Raw genomic sequence first — 21,077 nt, forward strand, 5'->3', positions numbered from 1 at the left:
ACAATGCTTAAATGATTTACCGTGCATAAAATCAGAGTTAATAGCCCCTCGATGCCCTACTCTAAACAGTGATAAAATTATAACCGTATAAACTTACTTACGCTGTAATTCTAATATTCCGGCGAATCGAAGAACAGATATTTATGCCCAGAAACGTTTGAAAGCGAAAGTTTAGTTATAGTGTTTATCCCCTCGAATTACCTTTAGCAATGCTAAAAGGATCAAACGCGTAACGCTCATTTAACACTATGTTAGCTCTATCTAAACCCATACCCCAAAGATACAAGTTCAGAAGTATCCGACCCCAAAGATACAAGTTCAGAAGTATCCGACCCCAAAGATAAAAGTTCAGAAGTATCCGACCCCAAAGATACAAGTTCAGAAGTATCCGACCCCAAAGATACAAGTTCAGAAGTATACGACCCCAAAGATACAAGTTCAGAAGTATCCGACCCCAAAGATACAAGTTCAGAAGTATCCGACCCCAAAGATACAAGTTCAGAAGTATCCGACCCCAAAGATACAAGTTCAGAAGTATCCGACCCCAAAGATACAAGTTCAGAAGTATCCGACCCCAAAGATACAAGTTCAGAAGTATCCGACCCCAAAGATACAAGTTCAGAAGTATCCGACCCCAAAGATACAAGTTCAGAAGTATCCGACCCCAAAGATACAAGTTCAGAAGTATCCGACCCCAAAGATACAAGTTCAGAAGTATCCGACCCCAAAGATACAAGTTCAGAAGTATCCGACCCCAAAGATTCAAGTTCAGAAGTATCCGACCCCAAAGATTCAAGTTCAGAAGTATCCGACCCCAAAGATACAAGTTCATTATAGTGATTACCCATTTTAGTGATTATCCCCTCGAATTACCTTTAGCAATGCTAAAATGATCAAACGCATTACGCTCATTTAACACTATGTTAGCTCTATCTAAACCCACATTTGAATTAACCGCCAAATCATAACATAGATGGCGATAACTACCGAACGAGAACGAAACGGGGAAAATCGTTATCTATTTAATTAGCACATAAATAAAAAGAAAATAAATATAAAAACCCCAAACATACAAATTCATAAGTATCCGACCCCACAGATTAAGAGGTACCCCACATCACCCCGACATTTTAGAGATAACAAGACGGCCCAAGGGCTCGTAATAGTAGCCACATCGTACGAGTGAATAGCCCCTCTATACCCTACCCTAATGAGTGGATAACCCCTCTATAACTTACCCTAATGAGTGAATAGCGCTATCTTTTACAATGCTTAAATGATTTACCGTGCATAAAATCAGAGTTAATAGCCCCTCGATGCCCTACTCTAAACAGTGATAAAATTATAACCGTATAAACTTACTTACGCTGTAATTCTAATATTCCGGCGAATCGAAGAACAGATATTTATGCCCAGAAACGTTTGAAAGCGAAAGTTTAGTTATGGTGATTATCCCCTCGAATTACCTTTAGCAATGCTAAAATGATCAAACGCGTAACGCTCATTTAACACAATGTTAGCTCAAAGATACAAGTTCAGAAGTATCCGACCCCAAAGATACAAGTTCAGAAGTATCCGACCCCAAAGATACAAGTTCAGAAGTATCCGACCCCAAAGATACAAGTTCAGAAGTATCCGACCCCAAAGATACAAGTTCAGAAGTATCCGACCCCAAAGATACAAGTTCAGAAGTATCCGACCCCAAAGATACAAGTTCAGAAGTATCCGACCCCAAAGATACAAGTTCAGAAGTATCCGACCCCAAAGATACAAGTTCAGAAGTATCCGACCCCAAAGATACAAGTTCAGAAGTATCCGACCACAAAGATACAAGTTCAAGTTCAGAAGTATCCGACCCCAAAGATTCAAGTTCAGAAGTATCCGACCCCAAAGATTCAAGTTCAGAAGTATCCGACCCCAAAGATTCAAGTTCAGAAGTATCCGACCCCAAAGATACAAGTTCAGAAGTATCCGACCCCAAAGACACAAGTTCAGAAGTATCCGACCCCAAAGATACAAGTTCAGAAGTACCCGACCCCAAAGATACAGGTTCAGAAGTATCCGACCCCAAAGATACAAGTTCATTATAGTGATTACCCATTTTAGTGATTATCCCCTCGAATTACCTTTAGCAATGCTAAAATGATCAAACGCATTACGCTCATTTAACACTATGTTAGCTCTATCTAAACCCACATTTGAATTAACCGCCAAAACGATCCAGTCAATCATAACATAGATGGCGATAGCTACCGAACGAGAACGAAACGGGGAAAATCGTTATCTATTTAATTAGCACATAAATAAAAAGAAAATAAATATAAAAACCCCAAACATACAAATTCATAAGTATCCGACCCCACAGATTAAGAGGTACCCCACCCCACATCACCCCGACATTTTAGAGATAAAATAAATAATAAAAAACTCGGGGTTTCTATCAAGTCTCTATGGCTCAATGGTAGAATCTTTGCTTACCACGCCAACGACCCGGGTTCGATTCCCGGCTGCGTTCCGAAAAAAATTTTAATTAAAATTAAATCTCTAACCGAGCCCAGTTACCGCTATGGGTGGGTTGTGGTAATGTGGAGTTCCTTTTAAGCCAAAAAATAACGATAACGAAAGCGAAAACTCCGGACACATGTACTACTACTACTACTACTACTACTACTACTACTACTACTACTACTACTACTACTACGGCTCGGGTCAAACTAAGAGCCTCATCGTATACTACGATGTGGCTAAAAATAAATAATAAAAAACTCGGGGTTTCTATCAAGTCTCTATGGCTCAATCAAGGATTATTTAAAATGTCTAAGGATAAAACGCACACACAGATCTCTATAGTAAGGGAATGTTCTCTAGTTGTTCCGAAATTTTAACCCATCCCCCTCTTCTCCACCTACTGTTTTGGTGCGTCAAATGGAAAAGAAATACAGATATGGCGCCACCTATCTTATTATCGCGAAAGCATAGACGAAAGAGAGATAGTTTTCGAAAGCTGTATAGTTCTATTTCGAATTGTTAACGGTCGTTAAGAACATTTAGCTCCAGATTCAAGAATGAGGTTAGTTCCTAAAATTCGTAATTTAATTTTAATAATAGATTAAAGCAAACATTCAGTTCAAGAATATATGAGGCGAGTTTACACTAATATAGTTTAAGAGGAAAGGCCAAGGCCTTGTTTGAATACATCGGCTAGAGCAGACGCGAGAGAGACAAAACTTTCAAGAACCCGGTCACGTGTTGACGCTTCAAAATATTGGCTTTCCGGTTTGCCGATTGTGCCCGCTAGGTACCGTTTGGAACATCTACCTTCGATATTTCTTTCTCTGCGTTTTATCTTTAGACATTTTAAATAATCCTTGGCTCAATGGTAGAATCTTTGCTTACCACGCCAACGACCCGGGTTCGATTCCCGGCTGCGATCCGGAAAAAATTTTATTTAAAATTAAATCTCTAACCGAGCCCAGTTACCCCTATGGGTGGGTTGTGGTAATGTGGAGTTCCTTTTAAGCCAAAAAATAACGATAACGAAAGCGAAAACTCCGGCCACATGTACTACTACTACTACTACTACTACTACTACTACGGCTCGGGTCAAACTAAGAGCCTCATCGTATACTACGATGTGGCTAAAAAGGCAAGGCGTTACGCGAATGGTCGAAGGTCCTTATTTCAAATAAGTTTATAGTCCTATAAACTCAATACACTCATAGAAAGTGTAAATAAACGCTTTCTCTTACAAATTTCACAATTTCATGAGCACTAGAAACTAAATAAATTATTAGGTTTCATATAACTATAGGATTTTCAAAACAGTGTGTAGCGTAGAGCTCGGCATTATCTATCCATCCACAAATTAGTGAATAAATGATTATATGCAGAAAAATCCCCTCTATAATCCGTTTTTCTTTTACAAAAAGATTTATTTTCTTTTTCTTTAACAAAAAGATTTATTTTCTTTTTCTTTTACAAAAATAATTATTTTTAGGTTGGTCACCATCCCGAGTTGTTAATTTGTCCAGTGTCTCCTGGGTGATTTGGCCCTCTAGAGGGGTTTTGCAGCTGATAGTTTCAAACGTGATTTTGATATCTCCGTTTTGGCAGATGTGCTTACTACGAAACTGCTCGTAAATTCACCATTGGCTTGTTTTGTGAGAACCGCTGCGTGGTATAGATTTGGGAACTTGTTGTGACTGAGGTGGTCTAGTTCAGGGAGTTCGCGAACTCCCGCGTATGGCCAGCTAGTGGGACCGATTGCAGTGCTTATGTGAGTGTATATAGTCTTGAATGGGACGCATTCGTTTATGACACTTCCGTAGAGTATAGCAGCGCTGGGTTTCTTTGTGCAGAACTCGTACATGCATTTGATGGCAGCCATTTTGTTATACTGATATACCATTCTCACTTGGGAAAGGATGGCTTTGGACGTTGGGTGCTGGGGGTTGCTCTTTATTGCAGCTTCTACAAGGGTTTTCTTAGTGATTGGGTCCGCTGAGAGGTCATTTTGCCAACAAATGAGCAGTGTGTTCGCGTGCGTCATGTTCGCATCAGGCAGTATGGCGGTTATGCCCGCGGTTGCGCACATGGCGCGGAATCGTTTTGCCAAGTAAGGGCCGTTATTTGGTGTAAGGGGCTTCGCAAGCGTGCAAAGACCTCCCAAAGCGTAGTAATACGCTTTCAAGAGCGACAATGGGTCCGCGTTGACGTCAGTTGGGTCCTCCACAAAGTCCCCGGCAGTGAACACTCCTTTGGGCGATCTCTCCAGAGTTGTGCACACACAGTTCATGATTACATCTAAAGGACTTGGAGCGTTGTCTCCTAGCCTTGCTAGCACAGCCGGGTGGTTCATTATTTCCTTTGGAGGATTGTGAATCCTCTTGCAGATCACTTTGGTTCCGCCGAAGTCCCAGCACCCAGGGTCTATGACGAACGGCGTGGACACACTGTCCAACGTCGGAGATGGCGGGCGAACTATCGCCGGGAGCTGTCCCACTCCACTGCCCTCTGCTAGAGCCATAGGTTGTTTTTGGTAGATCAATCTAGAGGAGATATCTCGAAGCTTCGGAAATCAAAGGCGATTTGTTGAATATGATGTGTGGTGATGGAGGTTGAATCGGAAAGGATCTAGAGGAGGGAAAAGGAAAGAAGGGTAGCGAATTGGGTGTTGGCCCAGAATACCATACACCTCTCGGATTTCATTTTGGGTTGATTTTTTTTTTTGAAAGTTAATGAGGTAAGAAAAATTATGCCATAAACATTTTTGGCCAGAAATGAATAGGAAAAAAGTTACAGCAAAAAGAAAATTTGGAAAAGGCCCCCTACTTATATACAGGGTGGAAAAGATCAGAGTGCCCAAATTTTTCGGACATTTTATAAAAAAAAACTCGAGATCAATGAGGAAATTAATTGTAGTACATTTTCCAGACGCATGGAAATTTAATTAAAGAATTCTCTGGCATCCACTAAACAAATCGTTCATGTAGTTTCAAATTATCACAAAATTGAGAATTTGTAAGAAATCAATACAATAATGTTAATGAAAAATTAGTTTTTGTAAGATATCATAAATTTTGCAAGATTAATCCTGCAACAAATATTAAATTAATGTCCTTTAGCGCAAATGTTCGATGTGTCTACCATCCTGATGTAGACATTCTTCAAGTCTACTGGCCATTGATTCGCGGGCGTGGCGAAGCATTCCTGGGGTGATGTTGGCAATGGCGATTCTTATTCCGGCCTTAAGGTCGTCGGGTGAATCTGGTTCATTTGCGTATACCTTTCCCTTGACATAGCCCCAGAGGAAGAAATCTAACGGAGTTAGGTCAGGAGACCTTGGAGGCCAGGGCGTTGGTCCACCCCTACCAATCCACCGGTTAGGGAACTCGTTATTCAGCCGCTCTCTTACGGGTACGGCGAAGTGCGGTGGCGCCATCCTGTTGAAACCACATATCCCTCACTACTGCTAATGGCAGTGGCGTCGCTAGGCCTTTTTTGGGGGGGCTATAGCCCCCCCAAATTCCAAACTTAGCCCCCCCCCCCAAAATAATCCGTAAACCCTGCCAAAAATTGCTGTTAGCAACTTAAAATTCTTTAGCAAGATATAAAAAAATTTCAATATCAAACAGTAAAATTTTGAAGAAAAGAACAGATGGAGACAAGTAAAATGTTTTATTTTCTTTCGAAGGGAGTCCCAATAGTGTGGACTAAAAGCTAACCCAAACTAAAAATAAACCTAAGACGAGTGAAAATCCTTCATAATCGGTTCCGTAGTCTTTATCAATAAAAGGTTATTTATCTTTAAAATACGAATAATTTAAAAGTCTACACATTTTCCAATGAACCCATTATGCAATAGACCCAACAGACAAATCTTTTGAATTTTTATAACGGCTCAGATCTTGTTCTCAGGTTTTTAGGCTTGATTTTGACATGCGCAGAACCTGAGTCAGACTCTAATCCAATCAGATAAATAGGAGATTTACAGTCAACTTTGTTAGTAACGTGATCCTATAACTTGGATGGACCAAGCCAAATTGTTTATTTGTTGGTTGGGTCTATTTTTTATATAAAGTTCTTATAATAACTTTCAAATAGTTTGCCCAGATTTAGCCCCCCCAAATTTCAAATCTTAGCGACGCTACTGGCTAATGGTAAATTATTAATGGCATCAGTAAATTCTTGACGCAAAAACTTCAATTAACGTTGCCCGGTGATTTTCTCGTCAAAAAAGAATTTCCCAATGATTCTGTCGCCAATGATGCCAACCCACACATTGGTTTTCAAACGCACCTAATAATAATGCTCCCGAAGCCTGTGAGGATTTTGCTGCGACCAATAGTGAAGGCTATGTCTGTTGACTGTTCCATCTTGATGGAATGTAGCTTCGTCAGAGAACATAACCTTGCTAAGGAAACCTGGCATTTCTTCATCGAGGAACCGCATTGGCATACAAAAGTTCTGACGCCTAAGATAGTCATCCCCTGTTAACGCTTGGTGTAGGTGAATTCGATAAGGATGGAATCGGTTCCGATGCAAAATTGAAAGAAATGTACGATGGCTAATGCCACACTCGTCTCGTAATGCTCTACTGCTGGTGTGAGGGTCGGCTTCGAACCTTGCCACAATGTCCATCTCTCGAGCTTCGTTTCCAACTATCCGGTCAACCCTACGTTGACGTTTTTTGAACCGTAAAGCTGTAACCTTCTGCTAGTATGTTAGCTTCTAGCTTACAAAAAGTCCTTCGAGCAGGTGGCCTTCGGTTCGGAAAGCGTTCGGTGTACAAAATAACTACCAGGCGAGAATTTCCTCGGCATTCACCCATAACGTAAATCATATCCAACTTTTCGCGATTAGTAAAACGCGCCATCATAACGAAGTACCAAGCTAATTTAATTCGTTGGTGGGACACACTTCTGAAGTAAACTACCGTGAGATAACCACGTATTTACGGCCTAGAGGTCACAAACCTTAAAAATAACCCTTAATGCACATTGGCCTTGTTAACAGCCGCAATAGTTCTGCCTTTCATGGCAAAAGGTGTTTTTTGATGTCGTTAGAAGGACATTAATTTCCAGTTTGTTGCAATACTAATCTTGCAACATTTATGATAAAAAGCAAATTTTTCATTGTATTGATTTATAAAAATTTCGCATTTTTGTAATTATTTGAAACTACATGAACGATTTGTTTAGTGGATGCCAGAAGTCTTTAACCGATTCCATCCTTTTCGAAATCACCTACACCAAGCGTTAACAGGGGATGACTATCTTAGGCGTCAGGACTTTTGTACGCAAATGCGGTTCCTCGATGAAGAAATGCCAGGTTTCCTTAGCAAGGTTATGTTCTCTGACGAAGCTACATTCCATCGAGATGGAACAGTCAACCGACATAACCTTCACTATTGGTCACAGCAAAATCCTCACTGGCTTCGGGAACATTACCATCAGGTGCGTTTTAAAACCAATGTGTGGGTTGGCATCATTGGCGACAGAATCATTAAGCCATTCTTTTTTGACGAGAACATCACCGGGCAACGTTACTTGGAGTTTTTGCGTCAAGAATTTACTGATGCCATTAATAATTTACCATTGGCAGTAGTGAGGGATATGTGGTTTCAACAGGATGGCGCCACCGCACTTCGCCGTACCCGTAAGAGAGCGGCTGAATAACGAGTTCCCTAACCGGTGGATTGGTAGGGGTGGACCAACGCCCTGGCCTCCAAGGTCTCCTGACCTAACTCCGTTAGATTTCTTCCTCTGGGGCTATGTCAAGGGAAAGGTATACGCAACTGAACCAGATTCACCCGACGACCTTAAGGCCGGAATAAGAATCGCCATTGCCAACATCACCCCAGGAATGCTTCGCCACGCCCGCGAATCAATGGCCAGTAGACTTGAAGAATGTCTACATCAGGATGGTAGACACATCGAACATTTGAGCTAAAGGACATTAATTTCCTGTTTGTTGCAAGAATAATCTTGCAAAATTTATGATATCTTACAAAAACTAATTTTTCATTAACATTATTGTATTGATTTCTTACAAATTCTCATTTTTGTGATAATTTGAAACTACATGAACGATTTGTTTAGTGGATGCCAGATAATTCTTTAATTAAATTTCCATGAGTCTGGAAAATGTACTACAATTATTTTCCTCATTGATCTCGAGTTTTTTTTTATAAAATGTCCGAAACATTTGGGCACCCTGCTCTGATCTTTTCCACCCTGTATACATGGAGGGTGCCGGCCGGGACCCGATGAAACGTGTAATGCGCACGCGCACGCGCGTATAAAAAAACTAGAAATTTTTGTTAAAGCGTTGCCTACGTTAATCAAGGCTTGTGCACGGTAGTTTCGAAGGGGGCGACTTTTAAGAAACGAGACTTCTTATTTTCTCTCAATTTTATCGCGAAATTTCATTAATAGCTGGACCGAAACGCGCGAGAAAATGAATATTTAAAATTCCAAGCGCGAGAAAAATGAACATTTAAGTCCAGCTAATAGCGCTCTCAGGTGAGAGAAGTCGGCAACTTAAATTGCCAAACGAAAAATAAAAATCGGCGCCGCGCACAGGCCTTGATTAACGTAGGCAACGGTTAAGGCGTGCAATTTAAACATGGTACGAACAACCTAGAGTTACAATTCAAATCGGCTTACCGCGAAACACAGTTTTTATCAAGGACGTTTATCAAAACGTGACAGCGCCATCTGTGAGCCTCTAGCGGAACTAATTACAACTTTTACTTATTGCTTATTTGCAATGAGAAACATCGTTTTGATTTTTATTTCATCTATTTATTAGATTAAAAAGGACTAGAGTTTTATTATTTAACTCGCGTATTTTATTTAACGCGTTTAAAAAACTATCTTGACAGCTTGTTACGCGGATTATAGCGGCAGAGTGGGCAGACGGTAATAAAAAAGTTCTTCGAGTGATTAATAGGTGGCGCCACCCGTATTTGATAAAGATTGATGCTCGGAAAAAAGTGTATCGCGAAACGTCGATCTCGAGAGTCGAGATCCCACGTTGTGACTCTAGGTTTAATACATATATAGAGTAATCTCGGTAGAGAGGGGAAAAACCAGTTTATCCCTCCCTTTAGACGCGCTTTTGTAAGAGGGAATACTGAGCGCGCTTGTTAGGGGGGATGACACGGAGCATGGAGAGTAGTATCGGCGCTACGTACAGCAACGTCACTCCCTTCTATCTCCAAGCTACGTGTCATCCCCCCTAACAAGCGCGCTCAGTATTCCCTCTTACAAAAGCGCGCCTAAAGGGAGGGATAAACTGGTTTTTCCCCTCTCTACCGAGATTACGCTATGGAGTGACGTTGCAATACGTAGCGCTGACATTACTCTATAGGGACTTGGCAATTCGGGCTTAACTCCGCCCCAGCGCCATTATGGTATTTTTTTAACAGAATGAAAGCTATATAAGCCCCTCCTCCTGGTATGTTTTTTAGCACTAGTGGAAGGTAGCCTGACGTTGGATGACGTAGTACTGCCAAGTATCTCATTGCCTAATGCGATTAGTAATGTAGGATTGTTATGGAATAAAATAATGAGAGTTTTTAAATGAAATTTTCTTTACATAAATTTAACAAAAATTTTTAATAACCACCATGCTACCCGATCGCTGAAATCTAGAGTGATCATGAGGCAATATTTATCCCTAGTTTTTGTATACGTTCGCGCCGGGACCCTCGACCGTATGCGGGCCTTTTCCAAATTTTCTTTTTGCTATAACTTTTTTCCTATTCATTTTCGGGCAAAAAATTTTATCACATAATTTTTCTTACCTCGTGAACTTTCAAAATAACGAAACCAAAATAAATTCCGAGAGGTGGCAGGTGGGTGGTATTCTTGGAAATAGCCCTTATCGGCCTCGAGCCTTTGTTCCTTTGCACAAGGCACGCGGTTAGTCGCCATATTTTAGTGGTAACCCATCATAATATCATAACACGAGTTGTACGTACAATTTAACTTAACTTTAAAAGGATATCTTGGAATAAAAAGCGTTCGTTACTATTATGAATTTGTTTTAATTTTATTATTATTAACATTCGCCGAAATCAAATTAACCGCGCTCAAACAAACCACGTGCTTAAACGAACTATACCGCATTGACTAATGAGAGAGCAGACGCTTGTGGAGCCTGAAAGCTTTGCTGTCATGTACAGCAGCGCCACGACGGAGTGGCCAACGGCACCATTTGTCATGTAGTTTGCCGCCAAATTCGTTTCTTTATGCTCTTAACCTCCCCGCTGTAGGCGGCGCTGCCGTTGCTGAGGAGAGGTTAAAAAAAGTCCACCAATCACATGACATCTCCCTTGTTATCCGTGTTCGTCTACCAGTCTGGGAAATAAGGATGTTTTTTAAAATAGTCCTTGGGATCAATGACCCCCCCCCTAGTGTCCGAAATAATAAACTGGTCTCTGGACTGCTCCCCAACTATGTTCTCCAATAGATTTGCAATTAATAAATTGGTCCCGAGGATCAGTAACCCCCACTTCTTGTATTTAAAAACTAGTTTAAGCAATTAATAAACTTTTCAATGTTTTTAACGTCTTAAAAAAACACTTCCGTAAACTTTTTGTGTGCATGGAGAAGCGGCACCACCTACCTTTAACAATATACCAAATTAACACCAACCGCCATCCCTGAAAGAAACTCTATCTCCCGGAACATATTATTCAAATATTTGAAATGGAAAACAAATTTGTTTATTTACAATAAATTCCAAATACAAACAAAGACTAGGTATAATCAACACGCGTCTATATGAAGAAACGACGTAGTCCATGAGTTTCTGCAAGCGAATAAAATTTCTCAATATTACCAAGAAGTGATATCTAGTTTATTAGGGAGAAGGAATAAATTCGCCACAACATTTCTAGCTCTTTATCTCCAGTCCAAACAAACGTAGGTCCGGACGGAGTTAATCCCCGCCGCCTCTAAATTACAACAACCGGCATCTCATTGGTTCCTGAAAACTCACGTCAGCGTGGCGACGCGAATGAGTACGAAATTAACAGTCATATTTTCCGACTGAGGAGAGGCGAAATAGCCCGGCCTCCTTTTACGTCCCCCCCCCTTGTATTTTGAAAGGGGGACTGGGACTATGGCGCCCGGTGAATACTTAGGCAACGTATACCTTCTCTCTAGTAAACTAGATATCACTTCTTGATATTACTTTAGATTCGTTTCAATGTCTTTCTTAATTGACTATGTTAATCTTCGTATTATGTTAATAAATGTAAAATGAAACATGTTCCGTATTTGGATCAATCTCAAGCCACAGAACTGCTAACAATAAAAATATTGATATTTTTTTAGCTTGTATTCGTACGTAACAGTAACTTCATGGTACGAGGTCATATATTTTCCAAAGGCATTTCGTAACTTGCACCGTTAGGGCTTCTTGACGAACCCCAAAAGATCAGAGTTAATAGATAATCAATTTTAGCACGCTCTAGCTCAGTTCTACCACCCCACTTATAATCTTAAAGACCGAGGTACAACGAAAAGGGTTTCAGCTATAAGTTTGCATTACTGGATGATATTTTTCAGATTATCAATTCACACCTCCAGCGAGCTACAAACCGAGCATCGATACAAATCGCTTATTCCATTTAGTCGCTCTGAGATCGTTCGCAATAGACAATTTCGGAAATTACATACAGAAGAACCAAGGCACAGGGGCGAGGCCGACATTGGGGTATTCTCCCTCTCGCTAAGAAGCAACACCAGACGGAGCCCGTGTTCACTATACCAGGCGGGAGGCTAACCAACTCACACTGCCTCTTGCGGTGTTTCTTGGGAAGAGGGTGATACCCCAATGGCGGCATCGAACCTGTGTGTTTGTTTCTCGGTACGTAATTTACGAAAGTGTCTATTAGGTTATACTATTCCGTCATAAAATGAGAATGGGATATGCAAATCGAGGGCCAAAATTATTAATTATTAACGCAATCATCATTTCCCAACTGCCAGAACAAAGTTATACCGTTTTCCATTGGCCTTTTCTATGGAGTAATTTTCTTGGATTGAGAATGAGAGTCAATCCCTTTAAAATTGCAATAAATGCATCTGTGTCGGCTCCATGGTGTCTGATTGCTAGCAGTCAATGGAAAACGGCAATAGTATTTTTAAACGGTGATTAGTAAATGCTAGCGGATCTCGGGTCGAGCGCCAAATAAATGGAATACAACGGGAAATCAGAGGATTAGCTGATCTAGGTCCATAATTGGAGAGCCCCAGAGCTGTAAATGGAATACGCTCGATGCTCGATTTTCAGTTCGCTACAATACTTTTCGTTGGAACTCGGCCTTTGAACGACAAGCAACTGAACAGCGGGTTTGCAAAATACAGAGGGATAAATAACATGTTACGTGCGCGATGTTAATTTGTTCAGTGGATTAAAATAGACATTGCAACTGATTCACTTATTTAGGGTTATTATTTTCTTATGATTAAATCTATGTGGCTATTGTATGTTTACAAGATGGAACCATAAGCCGGTAACCAGTCCTGCAGGGGTTGTTCTCAACAAATACTTCCCATTCTTTCCTCTCTAAAATGTTGGAAAATAGAGAGACTCAGATGCCTTAGTGTGACGTCACCTATCCTATTTGCCTATAGAACCAAGGCGGTACCAAACATGGCCGCCCACTGCCAAAACTAAGCCTAGGCCCTGACGTCACAACTGAGATAGCTCTATAGGCGAAACCATACCGGCAATCCTTATTGGTTATGGGAAAATCAACGAAAATTACTTCCAATTAAATTACGCTACGAGGTGGTTGCGTCAAAATATGATTGGTTAAGAAACATTTTAAATGACCATCCCCAGTAGCATTTACTCTCATGCCCCTACTACCCTGTCCAGGTTACGTAATTAGTGATGAACTACCCAGAAGATACATCTCATTGGTGTGATTCGGGGATAACTAGAACTCTTGGGGATTTACAGGCGCTGGTAGAGATTAATGTAATCCTCGCAAATTGCAGAAATCAAATAAACCAAAAGGAATTGGTTGGTAACAATCGGGACATAAAAACATCTGTTTGCAACCCATTGTAACTGTAAAGAAGGCATCGTCGGGTTTGTATAAATTCTTTGTAATTCGTCATAGACACGTGACTAAGGAAAGGCGTGGTTCAAAGAGATTTAGTTCTTATTATTTCGAAAACTAGCATTTCACCGCAATCTCGGGGGAAACAACAAGCTGTGCAGTCCTACTCCATCTGGAGTCTTTGGATCTTGGCGTCACGTGGTGCCCGTGACGTATTTAAAATAATTTTTATCCACCAGCAATGCCTTCTTTGCGGTCATGGCCGGAAATAAGCACAGGACACTGAACATTGTCCAATAAAATTATAAAATGTCCCATAATATTTTAAAAAATAAGGGGGTCACCGGAAATTTTGACCAGTACGTTTTCCAAAGTATTGATAGCTTGATTATTAAGATGCTACACTATTTTTGCACACTCCAGTGGACAATGTCCCATGAATTTTCCTGTCAAAGGTGGGATCACTGGAGGACACATGTCCCATAAGAAATTTATCTTATTTCCGGCCCTATTTGCAGTTCTTTTAAACCATATTTTGCATTGCCATGTTTGATGGAACAGAACTGAACTATTAACGCCTGTAAATCGGGCAGCAAGTTCAAACTGTGCCCGCGTAACAGCAGGGCGTTATAATAAAAGTATCTTCTAGATTGGTTGCCGGCACATTGCTCACGCACTATGTTATTGTGGAAACGCCTACAAACTAAACCTAAGCATTGACGACGAATCCTTTCTGTTTCACTGCGCGGAATTCGCCGAGTATCGATGCATGTTCACTTTGATTTGTTAACACTTCATCCGACACGGTAGTCCTGTAAAAAGGCGAGCATCCAAGATGGGTGTTTGCCCTCACAGACATACTATAGTAACCCAAACGCTCTTAGGTATTCGGCAAATAGTCACTTAATTGGGACTTGCCAAATACAATACCACGCCGGTTTAAGTAAATAATTACTTTCGAAAGCGAGAAACTTCGGGCTTTGGTAATTAACATTTGCTGAAAATGTTCGAAAACGTTTTAACACGACGCGCTAAGATGACTGTATTTTGGTGTCAGTCGGTTCTATTTTTTAATTTTGGTGTAAATTAGAATATTTTTGAAAGGAGATTTAGGTAGAACTTGAGGAGAGAAAATCGAAGGAATCCTTTTACTGCTTTTAGTTGCAATTGCATTGTAGCTCGAACTCTAGTCTATGTACATTCCTGATGACTACGCCATGAACTTGACCAAGGCCTAGAAAACTTTACGTCTTTTCCGTTAACGTGGTCGGTGGTGAGACGCTGTAAGATTCCCTGGTCGTTTCGGCAGAAGTAACGGAGGAAGAAACCCTGGCTTCCGAAGAGGAACCGGAAGTTGGTGTCAAAATGGTTGGAACCACTAGGTTTTTCGACGTTGTTTGTGGGTTGGACGTTGAAGCGATTATCCGAGTTGAAGGGATGTACTCCGTTGTTATTTTAGGAGGGTTTGACGTTAATTCCGCTATTTGGGCCTTTGGCGTCGGTAAAGCTTCCGTTTTGTTGGCAGCCTAACGAAAATGATAAATATTTTTTGCCATATTTTAAAATGAACTTATTGGTACAATTTTTGCTAAATGATTTCAAATTAGAACAATTTATAAAATGATTTGCTGTTGTATTCAGCAACAGTAGAACTTATTAGCACTAGATTTAAAATAATGTGATTCGCAACCAGCTGTTATTCCTGCGGCGTCGCTCGCGTGTAATTAGAACTTCCATCAATAGGATATAAAGAATGGGTAGATTTAACTGATGACTAATATTTTTGTAGCACCCTAGGAGCGAAGGCACTCGGCGTTGCCCGTCAGCCCCTTGGGACATTATTTATTACTTTTCACGCGGACATTATTCCATAAAGAAGGGTTTTTAAGTTTTTGGCCGCCATTTAAAAATATGGCGACAAATCGAACCCGAAAGACCATTCAGCCCGTCTATAGGTTAAAGGAAACCAGTCTACTAATTAATATTTGCGAAATCGCTTGAAACGCGGACTTTGTTGCTTAAAGAAGATGTTTTACATTTCCGAGCACCATTTACTAAGATGGCGGCGGATTGGGGGAAGTCTTTCTTAATACGCGCCTACTACTTGTAAGTAACGTTCCTGCAAATTTTCAGCCTTCTAGGGCAAGCGGTTTAGGCTGGGCGTTCATTATCAGTCAGTCAGTCAGGACTTTGATTTATATAGATATAGATACTAATAATAAATTTGTGTGAACGGGCCTTCATTTATAAGAATACTCGCCTTACAACTTGGTTAGCATTCACAATAACTTCAAAAAGCACCTTGAACTTTTCTTCCCTACAGATTCAGAGGATTTTAATTTTATGCAAAAGAAGGTCAATGTTAACTAAATTTTTTCTAGGTTTAGACGTTAAAGTAACAAAACACCAAACAGTCTTTAGGAGCTCCATTTCCATATGAAATATCTACACGATGCTTCTTTTTCTTCTCAGAAAGAATACCTTTATTACAACTTTCTAATTTAATAATGCGATGCTTAATAAGGGGTTTTCATAAAGTCATGTCAATAAACTTTGAGTGTGATAATAGAAATACTAACCGTCATATTCGGGTCCCAGATAAAGACGTAGTACAAGGAGAGAACGATGGCGGCCATGGAAACGGATAGAACGTAAGCCATCACGGTCATCAAGCGGATGATCTTCTTATTCTGCTTAGTTTCATAGATTTTCGCCTTATTTTGCTCTCCGGGTAGCTTAATTTTATCGTCAATGGTATAAGGTGGTTCATTCCTTACGCTGGAATCCGCATCTTCGTTGGAAGACATAATTCTAACTTAGTCCTAACTGCTATCTGATACCAGACCAACCTAGTCCTAAGGAAATCTTCCAAAAGCGATTTTATAAACAATTGAGGCGTAGGCTGTGCTTTTGGAGCGGATGGGATATTTTGGGAAGAGTCTGGACTCTGGAAAAACACACTGTCTGCCCGTTTCGCTGTTTCAAAGCTCTTTAACTCTCTCCTCAGTCGCTGCCGGGAGCGAATGATGCTGGGATGTGAAAGGGACAGAGTGGCAAGAGAGAGAGAAGGGAACTGCGAATTGAACCAACCAGGAGAAAGGACTTAGCTCCAAGATCGATAAATTTAGAGAATCTAGTTCGCCAACGTTTCTGGAGCTTCTCTGTACTCGCTTCTTGTTTATATTGGAAAATATATATAGGTTATTTCAAATATTGTGGTAGGACCAAAGTCCTGTGGGTCCTTTTTCAGAAGGTGATAACAGAAGAAGGATGTCACTCTGCATCATCTTAGTACTTTAGTTATGTTACAACTTCTTTCTTCCCTGGCACACCCCTTTTTGTTTCCTCTCCCGCTCATCAAACTTCAGATGGGCATTGAACCTTAGGGTGAATTCTAAAATTGTTTGGTACTATCTAAATCCTCAGCAATCAACCCACAAACCTTGACTGTCTTGACGTGGAACAAAAATCCACAAGCGCATGCGCCTGGTAAATAGATAAGCGCTAATAGAGTAATGATGAGCTAGGAACTATTTACATGGCGCATATGATTCGGTTTAGTAACCTTGCTCCAAATGTTAATTCTGATGTTGGGGAGAATAATGTTACATTTACCCCGCTTTGGGGTACACTTCTTTCGAATAGAAGTATTATATACTTCTAGTTCTATAAACGTAACTTCTAAGACAATTTTGCCCATAAGATAGGATTGAATGGAGTGTTAATTTAATTAGCATTCTGTGGTCATGTAAAACACTTAAATCATGACTTGTTTATGGGTGACCCTTGTAGCAAAAATCTGTCCTAGAAGTTACTTTTTCGATTTAAAATCGCCCACAAAACCATCACACGGTTCTTCGGTCTTACCACCCTCTAACACCCTGTATATGTTTGGTTTCACACACACGACGTGTTTATGAAACGAATATATCAGTTACATATGTACAGTACAAATGTGGTTTTGCCATTAATTGGATTGGCTTATCTTCAATTTGAGCAACTGCCGTTGTTAGGCACCGTTTGGTAAAGTAACTTTTTCCTCTTGCATATAAGCATTGTAAGTTGGGATTCATACCTTACTACAGAATTTCCCAAGCACTGCGTCGTGAAATTTGAAAACTGTGTCGTGAAATATTAAGATCAACTTTTAATTTTTCCAATCAACAGTGTTAATACGGTCACAAACAAAACAAAATATTAATTAAAAACGTCTATGCCATGTGAGTGGTAGTCTTTGATTGGTCTACAATTAATCTGAGTCTTTAACACAGACTATAAAATAATATATCGTAATAGTGTACAAGCAAATCACGAGCTAAATGGAATACACCAACCAAGATTGTTTTACCCAACGGTAGATCTTTAGCCCGGCAATAATCATAAGTTCATAAGTATATGTTCCATAAGTTTGTCACTGGTAAGTGAGAGCTCGACAAGAAGTGACGTAGCTGAAACGTCCTAGATTCTGGGTAAAGCGACGCCTGGTGAGGCGGTGGACTGGCAAAAGCTTAGTAATGCAGACTAAATAGGAAGTTGGAAGTCCTGCAAAACCGAGTGTAGGACTTCAATTCTCGCTTGTCGTTCTTGAACTAGCTCGAGCTGTAAGTTAAGGAAGTGTCATACTTCTGGAACATATCTTATAAACTTAACTATTCCAAGTACAACTTTATGAATTCCCTATTAAGGGGTTGCTGTTAAAGGTCAGGTTTTGATTTAGACTTTTCGTTTTTCGGTGGCACGATACGATCTGGTACAAGGTTAATAGCGGCGTATGAAAATAACCGGAGACTACCGTTGCAACTTCCGCTATAGAGGAATTATACTTAATGACCCCGCGTAAGGCTCGTTCAGACTACTAACTTCGAAACCTAATTTAGGTTTAACGAGGCTTTAGTCGAAGAAGGGGCTCAGTTATTTCAAAGTGTGCATAAAGTAGATGATCTAATAGCTTTGACAAATGATTTTAAGACTTAATTTTTCTATTTGCTAGCTAGCAAAACTACCCAATGGAAGCCGGGAACAGTTTCCTGTCCATGGTTGTAGACTCTAAACGCTATATAGTCTTTACCCCACCCAAATAATATATAGACTGCATCGAGTGGTTTTTTTCCACTATTCAACTTCAATGAAACGATACTAAAGCTGCAATGTTAGTCTGGAATAGGACCTACTTAGAAAGAGATGCATCGGTGGGTTGGTAAAAACTATTTGAAATAAGTCACAGATTGAGGCGAATATACAAAGACTCGACATGGAGTGTGACTGGACTCATTATCCTTGATTTTCGCGAGATTGCAACGCAAATTACCAGAAGTGGTACTCTTCGAAATAAAATGAACTTTCCATCATGCCTCTTTTGCCTATGGTCGCCGTGAGGCTTTGTGTTCCAGGAAGAATGTTCAGTGCGGGAGACCCAACGCGGGCCTGAGTGTCCGCGATTTAAACCCGTTAAGGTCGTACGTGATGAATCACTGAAGGAGTAGGAGTTGAAGTTTGTGCAGAAGATGACGGATGATGGATTTGGCGTAAGTCAACACCTGCGGACACGTAGTAGTCGGTACCTGTAGGGTAGGATGACCGAAAAATCCCTTATTACCTCTATAGCTTTGTCGCCCAGTAGCTTGGCCTACACTACCGACTAAATCACTCATAAGTCTCGTTCCTATGGCGTATTTCAAAGAATTGTTACCACCTGCCTATATGTCTTCTTTACAGACCCTTTACTAGGCTTAATTGTTTACAAAACTCTTTCAGCGTCAGTAGTGTGAACGCGATGGAGTTTAAGGCGACCTTGATAATAAAATGAGGAAAATAGGTGTAGGTTAAGCGAAGTCTGCTCAATTTTATTTTGCACTTTTAGGATAGAGGGGTATAAGCGGCACGACATAACCGGATACCGGACCTAAGGTACGAGATATGGGTACAGGGTGGTACTCTAAAATGAGTGGTAGGATCAAAGTGCAGAGGCTTGCTTTGGATTTGAAAATACATGACGTTTAGCCTCAAGGAACGGCATTAACCAATCATGAACATTGGAGTGTTTTATGGATGACCCCTTATATTTAAGTAAGAAAATTAATAACACTGGTTGCTAGGCCTAAATGAAATTGATTTGGTTTTGAAGCAATTTCGTTAATTTAGCACTCTTTGAGCTTCTTCATTAAATTTAAGGGGCCATCCATAAAAAACCCAAATCATAGCTTATAAACGGTGGTCCGAGTGGTAGAATGACTTAAGGATATTTTCGACTCAAAACGCCCATAGAAGCAAAAGTTCATTGAGATAAAACAAAAAGTATACTTCATTCACAGTTCCCAGACTTTGGCTATAGACGCCTTGTAAAATTAGAAGCAAGCTACCCTTCTCTAAACTCCTACACGAATCAACCAATCAGAGAAGAGCATACTACACTATGGTGGCAGTCGAAACGCTAATTCTTGGTTGAGACTATTCACGCGTGTTAAATGTGCTACGGTCGTCAAGGTAGCATTACGTACAGGGGTTCGACACTATTCTGAGAGCTAAACGCCGGAAATCAAATATTACACGGCGCAAGCAAGCTTCAATGAAGTGTACTTTTTACCTCTCCGAGTGACTATGTCACGGAGAGGTTCTAATTTCGACGTTGTGTCTGTCTGTGTGTGTGTCTGTTGTTACACCCACGTGACCGCGTTCGCAGTTTCCAAATCGGAGCAAACGTGTTCGCCATTTCCGAACTGCTTTCACAGTCACGGAAATGGCTCCTCTACTTGAGTTCTTACACCACCATCTTCTGGTCTTTGTCCATCTCACACGGACACCAGTCTGTACTTACTGGCTTCTATTCACCACCATCTTTTGGTCTTCGTCCATCCCACACGGACACCAGTCTGTACATACTGGCTTCTAATCACCACCATCTTCTGGTCTTCGTCCATTCCACTTGGACACCAGTCTGCACACCTGGCTTCTACTCCATCGTCATCGTTGGGTTTAAGACATTCGCGGCGATCAGCTAGGGTTACGAGAAACGTCTAGCCTCCCTAAGGTGGGATCGCCACCAAAGGTTTTCGCAGGTTAAGATTTTATAATAGAAGAAAAGATCGTGGTGGCAATTAGAATAGTAAAAGGGCTAATGGTAAACGGGTAGTAGCTACAGACTTTTTATTCTCTTTATGGTGCGCATTGACTATTAGTGCGTCTAGCTACAATTTAGCTTTGGAGTTACTTAACGTTAACATTCATGTTGGCAAACTAAGAATATTGTTGAGGTGAGACGAGACGATAGTGTTTACACTGCAAACCAGTTGTGAATGTAGCTATCAGAATATAGGGTAAACAGCTGAAGCGTAGACTTCATTTCCTGTTCTTTTCCCCATTGACTGATTTCCATGTGTCCAAGATTTATCCTTATTGGATGTAAAATGTCGTCTGCTTTACTGTACATTCCCTATGTTTGGAATACTGCTTCAATATTTCGTAAATTTTTACTTCAAAAAATTAAATAATTCCA

The 21,077-nt window shown here is 40.5% G+C and overlaps 2 protein-coding genes across 5 annotated transcripts; both read right to left on the reverse strand.

The window, feature by feature from the left end:
• Nucleotides 1–3,917: 3,917 nt before the first annotated feature.
• Nucleotides 3,918–10,836, reverse strand: LOC149629912 (uncharacterized). Of its 3 annotated transcripts, none has more exons than XM_089851604.1 (2): nt 10,487–10,836; nt 3,918–5,133 (listed from the first exon to the last, which is right to left on the reverse strand). In XM_089851604.1, exon 2 carries the CDS (start codon nt 5,024–5,026, stop codon nt 4,055–4,057), a length of 972 nt encoding a protein of 323 aa, XP_089707730.1. In that variant the 5' UTR covers nt 5,027–5,133; nt 10,487–10,836; the 3' UTR covers nt 3,918–4,054. The 3 variants fall into 3 exon arrangements, with proteins under 3 accessions (XP_089707730.1, XP_089707732.1, XP_089707731.1); XM_089851606.1 differs by having other exon boundaries at nt 10,336–10,836; XM_089851605.1 differs by having other exon boundaries at nt 10,310–10,836.
• Nucleotides 10,837–11,210: 374 nt separating this feature from the next.
• On the reverse strand, nt 11,211–17,098 carry LOC149629913 (uncharacterized). Of its 2 annotated transcripts, XM_089851609.1 has the most exons (3): nt 17,028–17,098; nt 16,165–16,966; nt 11,211–15,111 (listed from the first exon to the last, which is right to left on the reverse strand). In XM_089851609.1, exons 2-3 carry the CDS (start codon nt 16,390–16,392, stop codon nt 14,830–14,832), a joined length of 510 nt encoding a protein of 169 aa, XP_089707735.1. In that variant the 5' UTR covers nt 16,393–16,966; nt 17,028–17,098; the 3' UTR covers nt 11,211–14,829. The 2 variants fall into 2 exon arrangements, with proteins under 2 accessions (XP_089707735.1, XP_089707734.1); XM_089851608.1 differs by lacking the exon at nt 17,028–17,098 and having other exon boundaries at nt 16,165–17,027.
• Nucleotides 17,099–21,077: the final 3,979 nt, after the last annotated feature.

The sequence above is a fragment of the Phalangium opilio genome, unplaced genomic scaffold (assembly GCF_054372755.1).
Source record: "Phalangium opilio isolate 3A_F unplaced genomic scaffold, DU_Popi_V2 ptg000105l_1, whole genome shotgun sequence".
Lineage (NCBI taxonomy): Eukaryota > Metazoa > Arthropoda > Arachnida > Opiliones > Phalangiidae > Phalangium > Phalangium opilio.

Excerpts from the sequence above, each read along its gene's own strand:
- LOC149629912 (XM_089851604.1), bottom strand. The coding sequence starts at position 5,026 with ATGGCTCTAGCAGAGGGCAGTGGAGTGGGACAGCTCCCGGCGATAGTT.
- LOC149629913 (XM_089851609.1), bottom strand. The coding sequence starts at position 16,392 with ATGTCTTCCAACGAAGATGCGGATTCCAGCGTAAGGAATGAACCACCT. Across the intron at positions 15,112-16,164 it reads TCTGGGACCCGAATATGACG|GCTGCCAACAAAACGGAAGC; the intron begins GTTAGTATTTCT and ends CATTTTCGTTAG.